Source organism: Triticum aestivum, chromosome 3B (assembly GCF_018294505.1).
Source record: "Triticum aestivum cultivar Chinese Spring chromosome 3B, IWGSC CS RefSeq v2.1, whole genome shotgun sequence".
NCBI classification, from domain to species: Eukaryota; Viridiplantae; Streptophyta; class Magnoliopsida; order Poales; family Poaceae; genus Triticum; species Triticum aestivum.
The window spans coordinates 472,850,652-472,865,609 of record NC_057801.1 but is presented as its reverse complement, the minus strand read 5'-3'; the positions used below and the strand labels follow the sequence as shown (position 1 = coordinate 472,865,609).

Genomic DNA, 14,958 nt, shown 5'->3' with positions numbered 1-14,958 from the left:
GGGTTGGGCCGGACTAAAACGGACACCAGCGGACAGCTTTGTCCGTTTGGGTATTACCACTGGGTCGTATTTTATCTCAAACGGACAAAAGCAGACCGGATGGGTCACGGATGGGTCGTGCGGTGGAGTTGGCCTTACCCATCGTGTGTGTGCTAGTCCCAAGTCACAACGCTCTGGACCCATCCGCGCAACCGTCCCGTGAAGCAAATCCATAGCTTTTGTGCGTGACACTGTGTTGGGTATCGCGCCGCAGGTGCATGCTGGCGAGCAACAGCCCGATTTTCGGTTGGCCCCCATGCCGTTTTCGCCATGCATCGGGAGGGAGATACACCGCCATGGCAGAACCACCGTATCATCACTTTCACCCCACACAACCATTCCTCCATTTGCAGCACCCATGGCCCCCATCATACCACACACCACAAGCGATGGCGAGGGTTCCATGCATAGGGTCTTCGCTTATGCGAGCTCCTAGACTCCGCCGTGTTGATGGATTGAAGAGCCTTCAACGCCTACTTCGTCATCATCGACGGCCACAAGGCCTTCTTCGACGGATATCCTCAGGCGCACGCGGAGCCAGGTGGCGAGTTTGGCGCGTTCCATCTTCGCGTCTAGGCTTAACCATGTCTTATTCAAGTGATATAGTACTAGCAAACATGCCCGTGCGTTGCAACGGGAGAAGAAATTTATCATAAGCCCCAATAAGCATTGCTCAAGACTGTCTTTGCTGCTTGCCCTTCTTCCCACCTAAGCTGGTGGTGCATGTCATAAATTTATGTGAATCGATGTAGATGGCTCGCCATCAAAGGTAGGGACCACATGGATGCTAACGTCGTAGATTGAATGGCCTCGACCATCTCATCCATCGAAGGGATTTCCTCGGTCGGCGTTTACGTCCCATTGAGCAACCGCGTCTCCCTCGACCTTACCCGACTTGTCGTGACCGGCCGCCACGGGAGGAGCATCCGTCGGCGGGCTTGATAGCTTGTATGACGACTGACGCATCATCCATGTGAGCAGCTTGCATTACAATAGGTGCAATGGCACATGCAACGCGGCATTGCGCTCTTTGGTGTGTCGCTTGAACAGCGTGAACGACGACTTCTGCTACCTTGCGCTTGCCATTGTAGTGGTGGTGTTTGGTTGGCGTCATGTCATCATGGGCTGCGGAACGGGCTTGAACTCTTTTAGACTTTCTATAATTTATTTTTATTTAATCTACTGTTTTAGAGTTTTTTTTTATTGCCGGATAGCAGATTAAGTTTGTATGGATTGAGCAATTATGATGTGAATGCATATGCTAGCACAATTTTTTTATATTACCAAGCAGTGTAGTTAGCTGGTTAGTTCACTAAAAAAATCCACACACATACACCGAATGACAAGATTCACAGAGATTTCACATTGTGGTGCAGTGAAAAAATGTGAGGTGAAGACGTAAAGTAGTGCTGGTGGCTGATCAGTCATAATTTCTGTTGGCTCATCAACGCCTTGCTTTGCCCGTAGCTGGTCTCAGCTGCATCCAGATCAGAATAAAAAGAAGCCCAGCCGGCCACACCGCCAAGGCCTAGCCTGGCTGCCAGGCAACCCAGCCACACACGCACGCACCCCAGCCACACACGCACGCAAGGGGATAAGCCCCAGGCCGCTCCTCTCCAACCTCTGGCTGAGATCTCACCGCTTGCCTTCCTCGGTTCCCCTCTCTTCTCTCCTCTCGCTTTCAAGACCCCCGTCAGCCAGCGCTCCCTTCCCCAGCGCTCCCTCTCTCTACACCCGCAAGCGGCTTCGCCTCCCCGCTCGCTGGGCTCTCTCCCCTCTGCAGCTCGACCTCGCCTCCAAGCCGAGCGCCTCAGGCTGCAGCTCGTCGGCCATGCTCTCCGACTGTTGTGCCTTCCCTCCCGGCCAACAGTCGGGTCTCCATCTCCGGCCGCGACGCACACGGCCACGCGCGAGCTGGAGGAGTAGGGAGGTTGCGTCGTGATAATCGAATCCGCCGCCTTCCTGCCTCGCCTGCCGACGGGAGGAGGACGCCGGAGAGGAGCGCCCGTTTGTCCGTTGCGTGGGCCACGCAGCTGCCTCTGCCCAGCTCGGCCGCGAAGCCGTTGCCGGCCATCTCCCTGCCCTGCTCGACTGGAGGTTCTCCAGGTCTTTGTTGAGCATGGGCTAGCGAGGTTCCAAGACGCACAACCCTCTGCTCTCTATTGCCCTTCTTTTTGTTTCCTTCGTCGCAGAGCCCTCGCGTGCCGTGGGCGTGCCGTGATGCCTTGCCGAGAGCATGCCGGTCTCCTATCGTCCTCTGCCAGTTCCACGTCGGGAGAAACCGGGCATGGAGGCGGGCGAGGCCGGGCATGGAGGCGGTCGAGGGTGCGGCCGGCGGTGACGCGAGCGCAGCTGGGCGGGCGAGGGCGTGGGATGGCGGGCACGACCTGGCACGGCGGGGCATGGAGGCGGGCGAGGCCGGGCATGGAGGCGGTCGAGGGCGCGGCCGGCGGTGGCGCGAGCGGAGCTGGGCGGGCGAGGGCGCGGGGCATGGAGGCGGGCGCGACCTGGCACGGCGGCAGGCACAGCCTGGTAGGGCGGCGGGCGCGCGCGCCGCCGACAAAGGATGGGCAGGGCGGCGGCAGCGGCCTCGGACTGGAGCGAGGAATTGTACCGGCGAGCGATTTTATTTTTTACTTGATTCCTGTAGTACTGCGGGTTGATTTCAGCAAACCGCGGGGTTTTTTTTGCAAAAAAGCGTGACGGACGACAGAAACCTGAACCTTTTTGACTCTACGAATTAGTACCACCTCGTGTATTTCACGTAACGTAGTTTCATATGCGGGACGAAACTAAGAATATCACCTTGCTTTATTAGTAGGTATAGAGGTATAGATATAGATATAGATATAGATATAGATATAGATATAGATATAGTAATTAAAAAGAAAAAAGGAAAACATAAAAAATTTGGATGAATCTCCTTGCAAATTTAAAGGACGCTGTCTGAGATGGTTGAGACTCAGCAAAACTGTTTTTTTAACAAGATGCGTTTTGTCTTTTTTTTGCATCAACTTTTGCAGTGCGGCGATTGGTCTTATAATCCATATAGCGTAGAAACCTCTCCCATCTATCATCCGAGCATAGCCTTTGCAGAGACAAAACTGCATTAACATTGCGTCACCCATGTCGTCATCCACAGAGGTTGTTTTCTCTTGGCTCTTAGAGCATCTATAGCCGGATATGTCAAATATGGTTCCTCAAACGCCCGCGTACAAGCTCAGGCGCGTTTCGCAGGCAGTGACCGGGCTTGCCTCAAACTTCACGAGTTGCATCCGGACATCTCATACTAAATTCTTAAATTCATACAAGGACATCACTCTAAAATCTATAACTGATAGAAGCAAAAGGGCCCCCCACGAGCCCTATGAGATGCATGTACATATATACTGGTGAATCTGCATCCAAGTTGATGTTGCTTCTCCAAGCTAGAAAACAACAATGTAGTCTGTAAACAATCCTTGCTACCTTTAAGTCACGAAAACATTATGTTTTAAGTTAACGAAGTGCTAGTGCAGGAGAGACGACTACCAAGGATATGATTCCAAGTCAATACAACCGAAAACTTAAAACTGAAATGGGATCATTAGAAGGAAGATTGTCCTAGTAACCATCACAATTTCCTCGAAAATGCAGGAAGGCGAGTGATTGCCCTCGGACCAATTTAGTGCAGGAGAAGTCACTAAGGTGCAAAAGCAAGAAGAGTGGCGTCATAGGTAAGGCGCCCGCAGCTGCTTAGTGGATGATTCTCGGTCCCTCGGCTCATCCTCGTGATCGGCCGTCCTCACGGGTTGGATCGTCATTGTGGTTTTGGTGTGGTCCACTATCTTTTGTTGGGATGTTCTTGTCGGGCTCAATTGTGGTGTACAAGCGTCAGTAGTTACGTTTGTAGTATGTTGAGAGGGTTTGGCGGGTTGCATGTGTACTCACGGGGTCTCATGATTGGTGAGTAGTCCAATTATGGTCTGATTGTATTGGTTTTAGCCCAGTTTTCCGTAAATTAACTGGGCAATTCTCTTCTTCTTAATTAATTGATGAGGCAATTCTTTTGCCTCCGTTTCAAAAAAAAAAACAATTTCCTCGAAAAGAGAGGATAAAAGAATACCTATCAACAACTTTGGTTGCTTTGCCCACACAAACAATCACTTTGGTTGCCACAGTATCCAGGGTACTAGCATGCGACGGCGGGGCTTCACGGGCTGGAGAACTGCAAAATTCATTGATCAGAAGAAGGTGTTACAAGAATCCACAGAGAAGGAAAGCACCAAAAAATAGTGCAAAAAGAAAAGAAATTAAAAGGACCCGTCGGCAGCACCACAAACCCAAGCTCTACCATCAATCGTGAGCATCATCTGATCCATCATCGGGATTCTCCAAGGTGACGCCCCCAAGGAGAAAAACGATGTTGAGGACACCGCCGTCACCCGATTTGGCACTGCCCGGTCTTAGGTTTTCACCTGGAGATCTCATGCCATTGGGTTGGAAGGGCAAGCGACTCCACAACGATACCTCCAAGGAGGAGGACAAAATGCGTGGATGCCGCTACCGCCGGCAACGACAAGGTCGATGCATGATTTTCATCAAGAGCCGAGCCTTCCACCAACAATCCCAGCATCCGAGGCCATCAGCGCCATGGAGCATCACAACCCATGCGAACACTACCAACAATGAGTACGTCGAAGCTGCACGCAGGAATTCGGCGAGCACACGCCAACCAGACTGGTCCGCACAGCCGCTCGCAGACCCTGGGCGAGCCAAGCCGGATCTGGCCATCCTCTACCTCCGTGCGTAAAACTGGGCGATCCTCCACACCGCAGCGCACAAGAAAGGACGAGGGAAAGCCGGACATAGCTGGTCCGCACCGCAGCACACAGAACTGGGCGGGATCCAAGCCAAATTGCGTCGTTCGCACCGCCGCACGCAAGAGCAAGAGTACTCGTGCTGGATCTGGTCTGCGCGAGCCTCATGAAACTCCAGGCAAACTGGACGGCACCACCGCTCAAGGGAGCCGGGCGTGTACGTGCTTGAAGGAGAATCACCACCAGCAACCCCGACTCCACTGCTACTGCCTCCATATGCCAAAACGCAGCCGAACCAGGCGCGAAATGCAACTATCTGATGAGCCGGCCCGCGGCGCCAAACCATCCCGGCGTGGGCGACCTAACGACCATATCTGGCCGGCCGACCCCGTTCCAATGGCGCCAGAGGCCTTCGCGCCAACTGCGGGCGCACCGGCAGCCCCACCTCGCCCTTCAGCCACAAGCCGGTAGATGCCAGATCTGCTCTGGCAGACCACAGTCAACCCGCGTCTGAGGGACCCGCGACCTCCTCGCGCCGCAACTGGCCGTCATGGCGCGTCAGGAAGCGCCAGCCCGCGCCCTGACACACACCGCAGCGCCCCTCGCCTTCGCTTAGCGTAGCAGCCCCGCACAGCCCGCCTCGCTTGCAGGGGAGGAAAACCTTTTTGTTGTATAGATGGCAATGAACACGTCGATCACCACATCAACTGGATAACAAGGGGGGGCCTCTTGATTGCGTTGTCGGAACCGTGCATACCCGCAAGAAGAGGCACCTTAAAAATATGAACGTGACCCTTTTGATATATAAATGACAACGATCATGTCGATCACTGCATCAACTAGATTACGCAAGGGAACCTCCAGATTGCATCGTCGGAACCGTGCTTACCCGAAACAAGAGGCACCCTATCAAACACGAACGTGAGCCTTTTGATGTATGGATGACAATGAACATGTTGATCATCGAATCAACTGGATAACGCAAGGATAACCCCCAGAATGCATTGTCGGAACTGTGCACACCCGCAACAAGAGGCAGCCTATCGAATATAAAAGTGAGCTTTTTGTTATGTAGATGACATTGATCACGTTAATCAGCACATCAACTTGATTACTTAAGGGAACGTCAAGATTGCATTGTCGGAACTGTGCATACCAGCAACAAGAGGCACCCTATCAAATATGAATGTGAGCCTTTTGATGAATAGATGACAATGAACATGTCGATCACCGCATCAACTAGATTACGCAAGGGAACCTCCTGATTTCATTCTCGGAACCATGCATACCCGCAACAAGAGGCACTCTATCAAATATGAATGGGAGCTTTTTGTTATGTAGACGACATTGATCACGTTGATCACCGCGTCAACTGGATAATGCGTGGGAAACCTCTGGATTGCATTCTCGAAACCGTGCATACCCGCAACAAGAGGCACCTTAAAAACATGAATGTGACCCTTTTGATATATGACATTGATCACCGCATCAACTCGAGTATGCAATGGAACCTCGAGGTTGCATTTTCGAAACCGTGCATACCCGTAACAAGAGGCACCCTATCAAATATGAACGTGAACCTTTTGATGTATAGACGACAATGATCACGTCGATCACTGCATCAACTAGACTACGCAAGGGAACCTCTAGATTGCATCATTGGAACAGTTCTTACCCGAAACAAGAGGCACCCTATCAAATATGAACGTGAGCCTTTTTGATGTATAGATGACAATGAACATGTTGATCACTGCATCAACTGGATAACACAAGGGTAACCTCGAGATTGCATTGCCGGAACCGTGTATACCAGCAACAAGAGGTACCCTATCAAATATGAACATGAGCCTTTTGATGTATAGATGACAATGAACATGTCGATCACCGCATCAACTAGATAACACAAGGGGGAACCTCTAGATTGCATTGTCAGAACCGTGCATACCCTCATCAAGGGGCACCCTATCAAATATGAACGTGAGCTTTTGTTATGTAGATGGCATTGATCACGCTCATCACCGCATCAAATAGATTACACAGGGAACCCCCAGACTGCATTGTGAGAACCGGGCATAACCGGATGAATATCTTGCGAAGCAAGTTGGGGCAGCCCAACACCCTTCCGGAGGGAGTAAGTTGCGGCCATCGCCGAGTGAGTGAAGAGTCACAGTGCGATACAGCGCGTGAGAGGGAGTGTGGGGATGTCATAAAGTTAGAGAGACAAGAGGTGGGGTTGGAGGGGGGAGAGGTCAGTAGTTCATGGCCGGTGGGATGGATATAATCTTTTGTTGTGCAACGGCTAAGAGCAACTCCAACCGGGCGACCCATTTTGTCCATCCATGTCTGTTTGGGTCGTCGCGAACAAAAATAATGGCCCAACGTGCTGACCCATTCCCAAAACCCACCCGCTTCACGTCCACATGGACCCATTTTCCGACCCTAAAATGCGTCGGCGCGGACGCGCCGCACGTCTCCTCGGTGTCCACCCGCGGCCCCACATGTTGGTCGAGCCAACAACTGTAAGCGGCCATAATTAACGAAGCCACCTATCGAGGGCCCGCCTGGCAGTGTGTGGAAGGGCTGCGTGCCCGTCCTTTTTTAATCGACGCATGCGACGGGGCCGGGCTCATGCACTCCCCGTACACATCTGGCCACATTTTCTCCCTCGTCGACGACCAGAAAACCCTAGCCAGCCAGCCAGCCTGAAATCCTAGCAAAGCCATGGGCATCTTTAGTGGGAAGGGAGGGAAGAACGGGAGGTTCAGCGCCAGGGCTCCCTCCTCCACCGTCGGCGGCTAGACACGGCACGCCACTACGGGAGCGAGAGCGGTTGTACATCTAGTCCACCAGGTGCGGTGGCACCGGGAGTACCGCCAGCCCCTGCCGTATCTGGGTGTGAACTTGTCGCACAGCTAGCATTTTGGACCCGCAACGCATCTCTATACCGGTGGTGCCGCAGTACACGCGGGTGCACACCGAGGAGGTTTCCCGGCGGCGTGATCTCCTTACGCCGGAACCGGCTCGAGGAGGACGCCCATTGTGATGGGCTGGAGCAAGCCCTTACTTTGTCCGCGGCGGGGGGACTCCGTCCATGCGCCCCTGTTCGTGCCCACCTTGAGCGCTGGAAGGCGCATTGGATCGCGAAGGAGGGGACCGACGCCGAACAATAGATGCGCCGGGAGCAGCATCTGCACCGCGACGAGGAGGCACTGCGGCGCGAGGTGGAAGAGCATGCCCGCCTCGCCTCAGCTAACGTCGGAGGAGGCTGCCCTGGTGGCCTACCAAGCCACGTTTGGTTGGGCTGGGCCGCCTCCCGTATTCATCCGCTTGGCCGACACAAACGGACGAAAAGTGGATAAGCACGCGACCGTTTGGGTCGGCGCGTTGGAGTTTCTCTAAGATTTTTTTACCATGGTTGGCGGTAAAAAAATAAAATGTCTGTACTGGAAGAAAAGTCAATGCTCAGCCCCCAAAAACACCCACGTCGTCAGGCTCCTGGCTCAGAGATGTCCTGACATTTCCTCAATTCGTCTCGATTGCATGTCATCGCGCAGACAAGGAGGGGCGGCCCGTGAACGCGCTCAGCAGAGGGGCCGGCAAAAACCCAGCTGTCATGGAAGGGACCTCGGCCATACCCTGCCCCAATCTGGACCAGGGAACTGGAGACGGACAACAGGGGTTGGCCTACGAAGACGTAGGAGCTCGGACCAAGGCAGGCCGGCATGGACCAATGCTTGGATCAGCATATCAATGGCGCTGCCGTTGATGTCGCCGGATCGACACCTGATCTGAACCAGGGCGCTGGAACCATGCGCAGATCCAAGCATTTGTTCATTTGCCGTCGCCATTGCCAGCCGGCACCATCGCGCTTGTCGCCCCCGTCCAGCCCGCTATGTGCCAGTGCCCCCGTACTGGCCTAGATAGCCGTCGGTGGAGGCGAGATGCCATGCCTTTCGTGTTACCCTTGAGCCTATAGAATTTGGAGCGGGTGAGACAATGCCACCGCTCCGGCCGCATGACCCCGACCTTGTCCAGTCGGTCCCATTAAAAACTTGCAGACACACTAGAATACAAGGCCATATCATGGCAAGTACTCCACTCTGTTGAACTCTCGACCAGCTAGCTAATTAAGTTGCTACATGCTCCAATTGCTAGTTCCTGCTGCCGTCGGCGGCATGCAGGCAGGATAGGCTGCAATTTTTTGACAGCGTTGAGTACTTGAGTTGACGGTGCACTCGGAGCTCCTGAGAGCGCCAGCCTGCACGCAGCGTCGGGATGGCGGGATCTGGACATCACTGGGGACGGAGGGCTGCAGCGGCGTCGATCGGCTGCGATTTGTCTAATTAATTAGACGAAATATAATTACCAGTATGTCCTTAAGCCAAAATCTGACCGCCTCATACTGGCCAAATTGGATTAACTTAATACTACATGGTATCTTGACTAGTATAGTGTACTGTAACTTAAAAATGCAGTAGCAGCATGCTTGATCACGACTTATCCTCGATGCATGCAGTATAGTTGTGACTAGGGAGGTAGGGATTAAGCTGGCATTCAAGCAAGGGCCTGCTAGCGCAGAGCTCTGTGCTGCTATGCTATTGCTAGCACATACAGACACATCGATCGAACTGCCACATTTACTCGTTTTCACCAACCAGAGAGACGGACAACCTATCCTAAAAAAAGAGACGGACAACCTGAATAACGTGTTCTATGACTACATGACCGTGCAGAACCTATTCAATTCACCTAGACTAAAGATGGCAAGTCTTACACCCATGTTCCAGCGCGGCGCAGACCATTTTGCTCCTCTCAAACGGTGCCCAACTGTTCACAACTTGCTAGACGAAAATGTAAGTTTTTACACTATCAAACAAGTACCCGCACCCTAGAACTTTTCAAAAATAACCAGAAACAGTCGTTTGATGAGCTGACCCAAAGCAGCCACTGGTGCACCCTGCTCCTTCAAAAAGGCGCGTCGTCACTTTGCCCAAATTACACCTGCAATACCCAGACAGTAGGTTTCCTTTCACAGCCCTGACACCAAAAAGGCTCGGCCCAGCTTTCCTCGCAGGTCGTGGCGAAATTCAACAAATGATAAAACTAGAACCTTATCCATCCAAAGGTTCGAATCTCAAAGCAAACGAAGGGTTCTGATAACAGCCACCCAGGCTAGTGTGGATAGCAAATCCATCTTCTCTCTCTCTATATATATATATAGCCGTCTATTCTACAATCGATGATAGAATAATATTCTGCAATAATCTCGTACTGCCCGGAATAAAGATCTGGTATTATTTCTGCATAACACAACTGTAGTTCTTTTTCGTAAAGTCGGTACTACTCTTCTGTACTTGCGTAGTAATTCACTAATAGATTCTAAACCGTTAATCGGAATTGCGCGAATGATACACCGTTGGAAAGCTACAAAAAATTCTCAACTCTCATATATTGTAACTTGCTTCACTTTTTTTATTTTTTCATTATGAATTTTCAAAAAACAGAAATCATCACAAGCTGAATGAAAAGTGTTTCGAACGAAATTCTTTTAACCACTTATCGAAATGTAGAAAATGATATACCGTTGAAAAGCTACTGAAATTTACAAACATTTTCATGTTTTAAGTTTTTTCAAATTTTGCACAGTTTTGGAACAACTTTGAAAATACTAAAAATCTGTTTTAGTAAAATGATCATGGATCATTTTTGAATATTGAAATGATGCAAATGATATGGCATTGGAAAGGTACTGAAATTCACATCTTTTTCGTGTATTAATGTTTTTCAAATTTTACATAATTTTTTAGCAGTTTTGAAAATACCGAGATTCATTCAAAATAGACGAACATTAATTATATATTAATTTTTTGACCACTTCTCGGAATAGCGCAAATGATATACCGTTGGAAAGCTACTGAAATTTACAAACGTTTTTTTACTGCCCGACAATAAAGAAGTTTCTGTACTTCTCAAAGTGATTAAATTGTACTGCCCATAATTTTTTCCAGAGAACTCAAATTCCCTCCACATGTACCTTGTACTTCTATGGAATATGAGTTTCTTACTGCCCGATAATAATAATAATAATAATAATTGTACTCCTCGAAATGAATAAGTTCTACTGCTCGGATTTATTTTAAAAGAACACAATTTTGCCTTGTACTTTTGTGGAATATGAGTTTCGTACTGCTCTGCAATAATTTTTTTTGTATTACTCAAAATGATTAAATTGTATTGCTCGTAAATTATTTTACATAAGCCAGTTTCCTTTGACATGTATCTTGTACTTCTTGGGAATATCAGTTTCATACTTCTTGATCTTATAGGGTTTGTACTTCTCAATTACACAATTTTTATTAAGGCTAGTTTTGCATTTTTTTATCTGCACTGCTGCTTCAAGATATTCTGTACCGCTACTCTTCACTACAGAGAACCTTTTTTGCACTTCCCTAAGCTTGCTAATTCCACAGCTCCAAGTAGCAGCTGCAAAAGATGAGTACCAAATTAGCATAAAGGACACCATGTACTGCTACTTCAAACTACTCGGTACTTCTCTCAGTGTAACTATGGTACTCCCTCCCTAGCAGGAATAATTCTCAGCAGGTATACTTCCTCTCTCGCATGTTGTATTGCTCTGTACTTCTACCTAAATATTGTATGTACTTTCAATTACTGCTACCTTTGTACTTCCTGTCGAACACCTCGATGGTAGGGATACACAGGCTACTACCAGTCTATTTCGCCGCCGCTCGAGCTAATCCGCTACGGCGGGGCGCGCCTCCGCCCGGCGCCCCGTACCGCCGCCATCCATGGAGATCTCCCTGGACGCGCTGCTGGGTGTGCAGAGGCACGAGCAGGACCTGGCCTACCGCCTCGCGCAGGGCGTCTCGGGGCTGCTCCTCCACCTCCACGTGCAGACGCCGCAGCTCCCGTGGCCCGCCCCACCTCTCAAGCTCCTCCCCTTCGACATCGAGCTCCCCGCCGCCCCCTTCGCGGTCGGCGTCGACCTCCCGGCCGTGGCCGTCGCGTCCTTCGTGGAGATCGGCGGCAGGCTCGGGCAGGCCGGGTCCGACCTCGGCGCCTCTGTCGGCGGCGCTATGCAGCAGCTGTCGCGGCAGCTTCCCGCGTCGTTCCGCGCGCGGCGCCGGAAGTGGGAGGGGTCCGCCGTGCCGCCGAAGCCCGCGGCGGCGGTGGACGAGGGGGAAGCGAGGCTCGCCGCGGAGAGGGCTGCCGAGGGCGGGGTAGCCTTGGAGGGCGTCGAGGAAGGAGGCTCGGGTCGGGTCAGTCTCCGATTCAAAACTACCTTATATAGGGGCTTGCCTATTGTAGAATATTATTCTACAATCAGTTGTAGAATAGACCCACTAGAATATTATTCCCCTCCCTGGTAAGCGGAGTCGTACCGCTTCCAGCACTTCCAAGCAACATGCCCAACCTTGCCACAGATCTGGCACGTTGGTTTGGCAGCGGAGTTGTTGTTGAAGCCGCCACCGTTTCCTCCTGAATTGCCACGGCCACCCCCGCCGTTGGGCTTGTTGAAGCTCCGGCCGCGGTCACCACCGCCACCAGCTTGTTTGTTGTTGAAGGAGTGACCGCGGTCACCACCGCTGCCGCCGTTGCCGTTCTGCTTGTTGTTGAAGTTGGTGAAGCGCCCGCGTGATGCAGCGTTGGCGGAGGACTGGGAGGCTCCCCCGCGAAGGTTCATGCGTGTCTCGAAGCTCAGAAGCTGCGAGTACAGCTCCAGGACGGTTACAGATTCGACCCGTGAGCACATGGAAGAAACCACGGGATCGAATTCTTCCTCCAGCCCGGCAAGGATGTGTGAAACCGCATCTTCTTCGTCCACCTTTTTTCCTGAAGTCATCAACTCATCACAAAGAGTTCTGATCTTACCAACATACTCCGTGATGGTGGAGTTGCCCATCTGAAGATTCGCCAGTGCGATCCTGACGTTGACGGACCGTGCTCGGGTATGCGAGGTGAGCATCCCTTGCACGGTGTTCCACAGCTCCGCGGCGGTGTGGCAGGTTGCCACCTGGATGGCCATCTCACGAGGTAACGTAGTCAGCAGATAGGAAAACACCTGCTGATCACGAGCATACCAGGTGCCAAACTCAGGGTTGGTGGCCTTCGACTTGGTCTTGCCGTCGCTGCTGGTCACCTCGATCGTCATGGGAGGCACTTCCTGCTCCAGATCGAGGAAGCCCGCCATCTGCGCCCCCCCTGATGGCAGAGAGGACGGTGGCGTGCTAGAGAGCTTCGTTCCCCTTCGATAGCTTCTCTGTGGCGATGTGTGCAAAGGGAGATGAGGGGAACGTATTTGTGGATGAGCTCGCCATGGATGAATCTGAGATAGGCTCTGATTACCATATAAGATTGCAAGGTGATGATGTGAAGCGTATGCCTCCTGGCAGGGACGTATGCGTGTTATATAACCAACAGAGAATACAAGATGCGGCGGCAGGTGGTTGAGTCTTGACCCCTAGTGCAAGCTCTACATGAATATCTACCAGCACCGGTTCCCTCTAACCACCTGCCTTGATACACAAGTTAACACACACGCACACACATCTACAATCGTGACAATGTCATGTTACAATGCAAGTCCATCATCTAACACAGGTCACCTGGCAGATAACCACGTACAATTTACTGCCTTACAATATGCCAACTTCAATACAACAGTCAAGCTGCCATACTCGCCTCTGCTGCCTCCGTCGAGCGAGATAAGTTTTTTGGTCTGTTGTGGCCTTGTGCAGGTCATGGTGTTTCTGACCTGCCGCCTGTGCAGATTCCTGATTATTGGGTCATCTTGCGTCTTGACAAATCTCAAGTTCTCGTGTGACACAACATGTGATACAGAAGACTAGTTACCAAGATTGAGATCATGCAAAAAAGAGTTCTATGCACGTACGTGACATGCTGTTGCAGAGGAGGAACATGCAAGTCCCAAACTTTATAGGCAAGGGATACCCTGTTGAAGATGATACATCAATTGCATGCAACTGTTGATCATCAAATGTTTACATTAGATGAGTCATACCATCGCCAGTTTGTCTACGAAGTTATCCGGATTATCTGTCGTCCGGACAAATCCAGGTGCTATCTTCTCTATATATTTTATTAGCACATATTAAATTGTTTGAGAACAACTACTTTGGTCTATGATATTTTTTGCAGGACCATTATTCCATACAAAGGTGTTGCATAAAGGGTGCACGCCAACATTATTATTGCACTAGTGCTTGTCTGTGCTATGCTGCTGGACGGATATGTGCGCAAGTCGCCGCCCCCGCTACATCTGCATGCGTGACTAACTCATCGTCCGCGTCCACATTTGTCTCGCCCGGGTCCGGGCCGTTTCCAACGCTGTGGCCGTCTCTCGTGACCGCACCGGCTTACAACGCCACGGACGACTCACCCATCCGCTCTCGTGGCCGGTTCACGTGCCCGCGCCATCTTACAACGAGGAGGACAAACTTGCTCGTCCGCACTGGCTTACAATGTCGCGGCCGGCTCGTCTGTTTGCTCCCGCGGCCGACTCGACCGTGATAGATTTCAACTTCACCATAGTGATCGTCAACACTGCGGCGGATAATTTCTGGCTTAACATATCAGGTGAAATCCATCCAGTATATTTTTATATTATATATTACTTTCTTTAAAACAGCAATTACTCCGGCTTGCGAAGTTATCTAATGCAGGACCCTAAACCGCCATATTGGTGCAAATGTAAAGGCCGTTAGAAAAATTTTGGCCTAAAAAGAAGGATCCCGGTTTAAAATCCGGTTTAAGAGGAGCTGTCTCCCACAAAGCTTTGAAGCTCTCAATATCCGGTTTAAGAATTTCCGGCTCAAAAGAATAATCTCTCGCAAGTTCGAGTTCTCAGAAAAAATTAAAGGGACCAAAGAGAGTCTGTTGCAAAAGCACAACTCAGGCATAGGTACCCTTTGGGCACTGCCCACAATATCACTTGGGGGATTGGTCGTATTCGAACCATAGCTACACCTCTTGATCCGGCTATCAAGCCCATATCATAAGAGCACAGCTCTGGTTACCTCGGTAATCCGGCTATCAAGCCCATATCATAAGAGCACAGCTCTGGTTACCTCGGTAATCC

General features: G+C 51.0%; 1 protein-coding gene and 1 pseudogene across 1 annotated transcript; one reads left to right on the top strand and one right to left on the bottom strand.

The window, feature by feature from the left end:
• The first annotated feature begins 11,647 nt into the window (after positions 1-11,647).
• Positions 11,648-12,197, top strand: LOC123067544 (uncharacterized). The gene is made up of 2 exons (XM_044490294.1): positions 11,648-12,118; positions 12,168-12,197. The coding sequence occupies exons 1-2, from the start codon at positions 11,648-11,650 to the stop codon at positions 12,195-12,197; spliced, it is 501 nt and encodes a 166-aa protein (XP_044346229.1).
• Positions 12,198-12,548: 351 nt separating this feature from the next.
• On the bottom strand, positions 12,549-12,687 carry LOC123073090 (uncharacterized; annotated as a pseudogene).
• Positions 12,688-14,958: the final 2,271 nt, after the last annotated feature.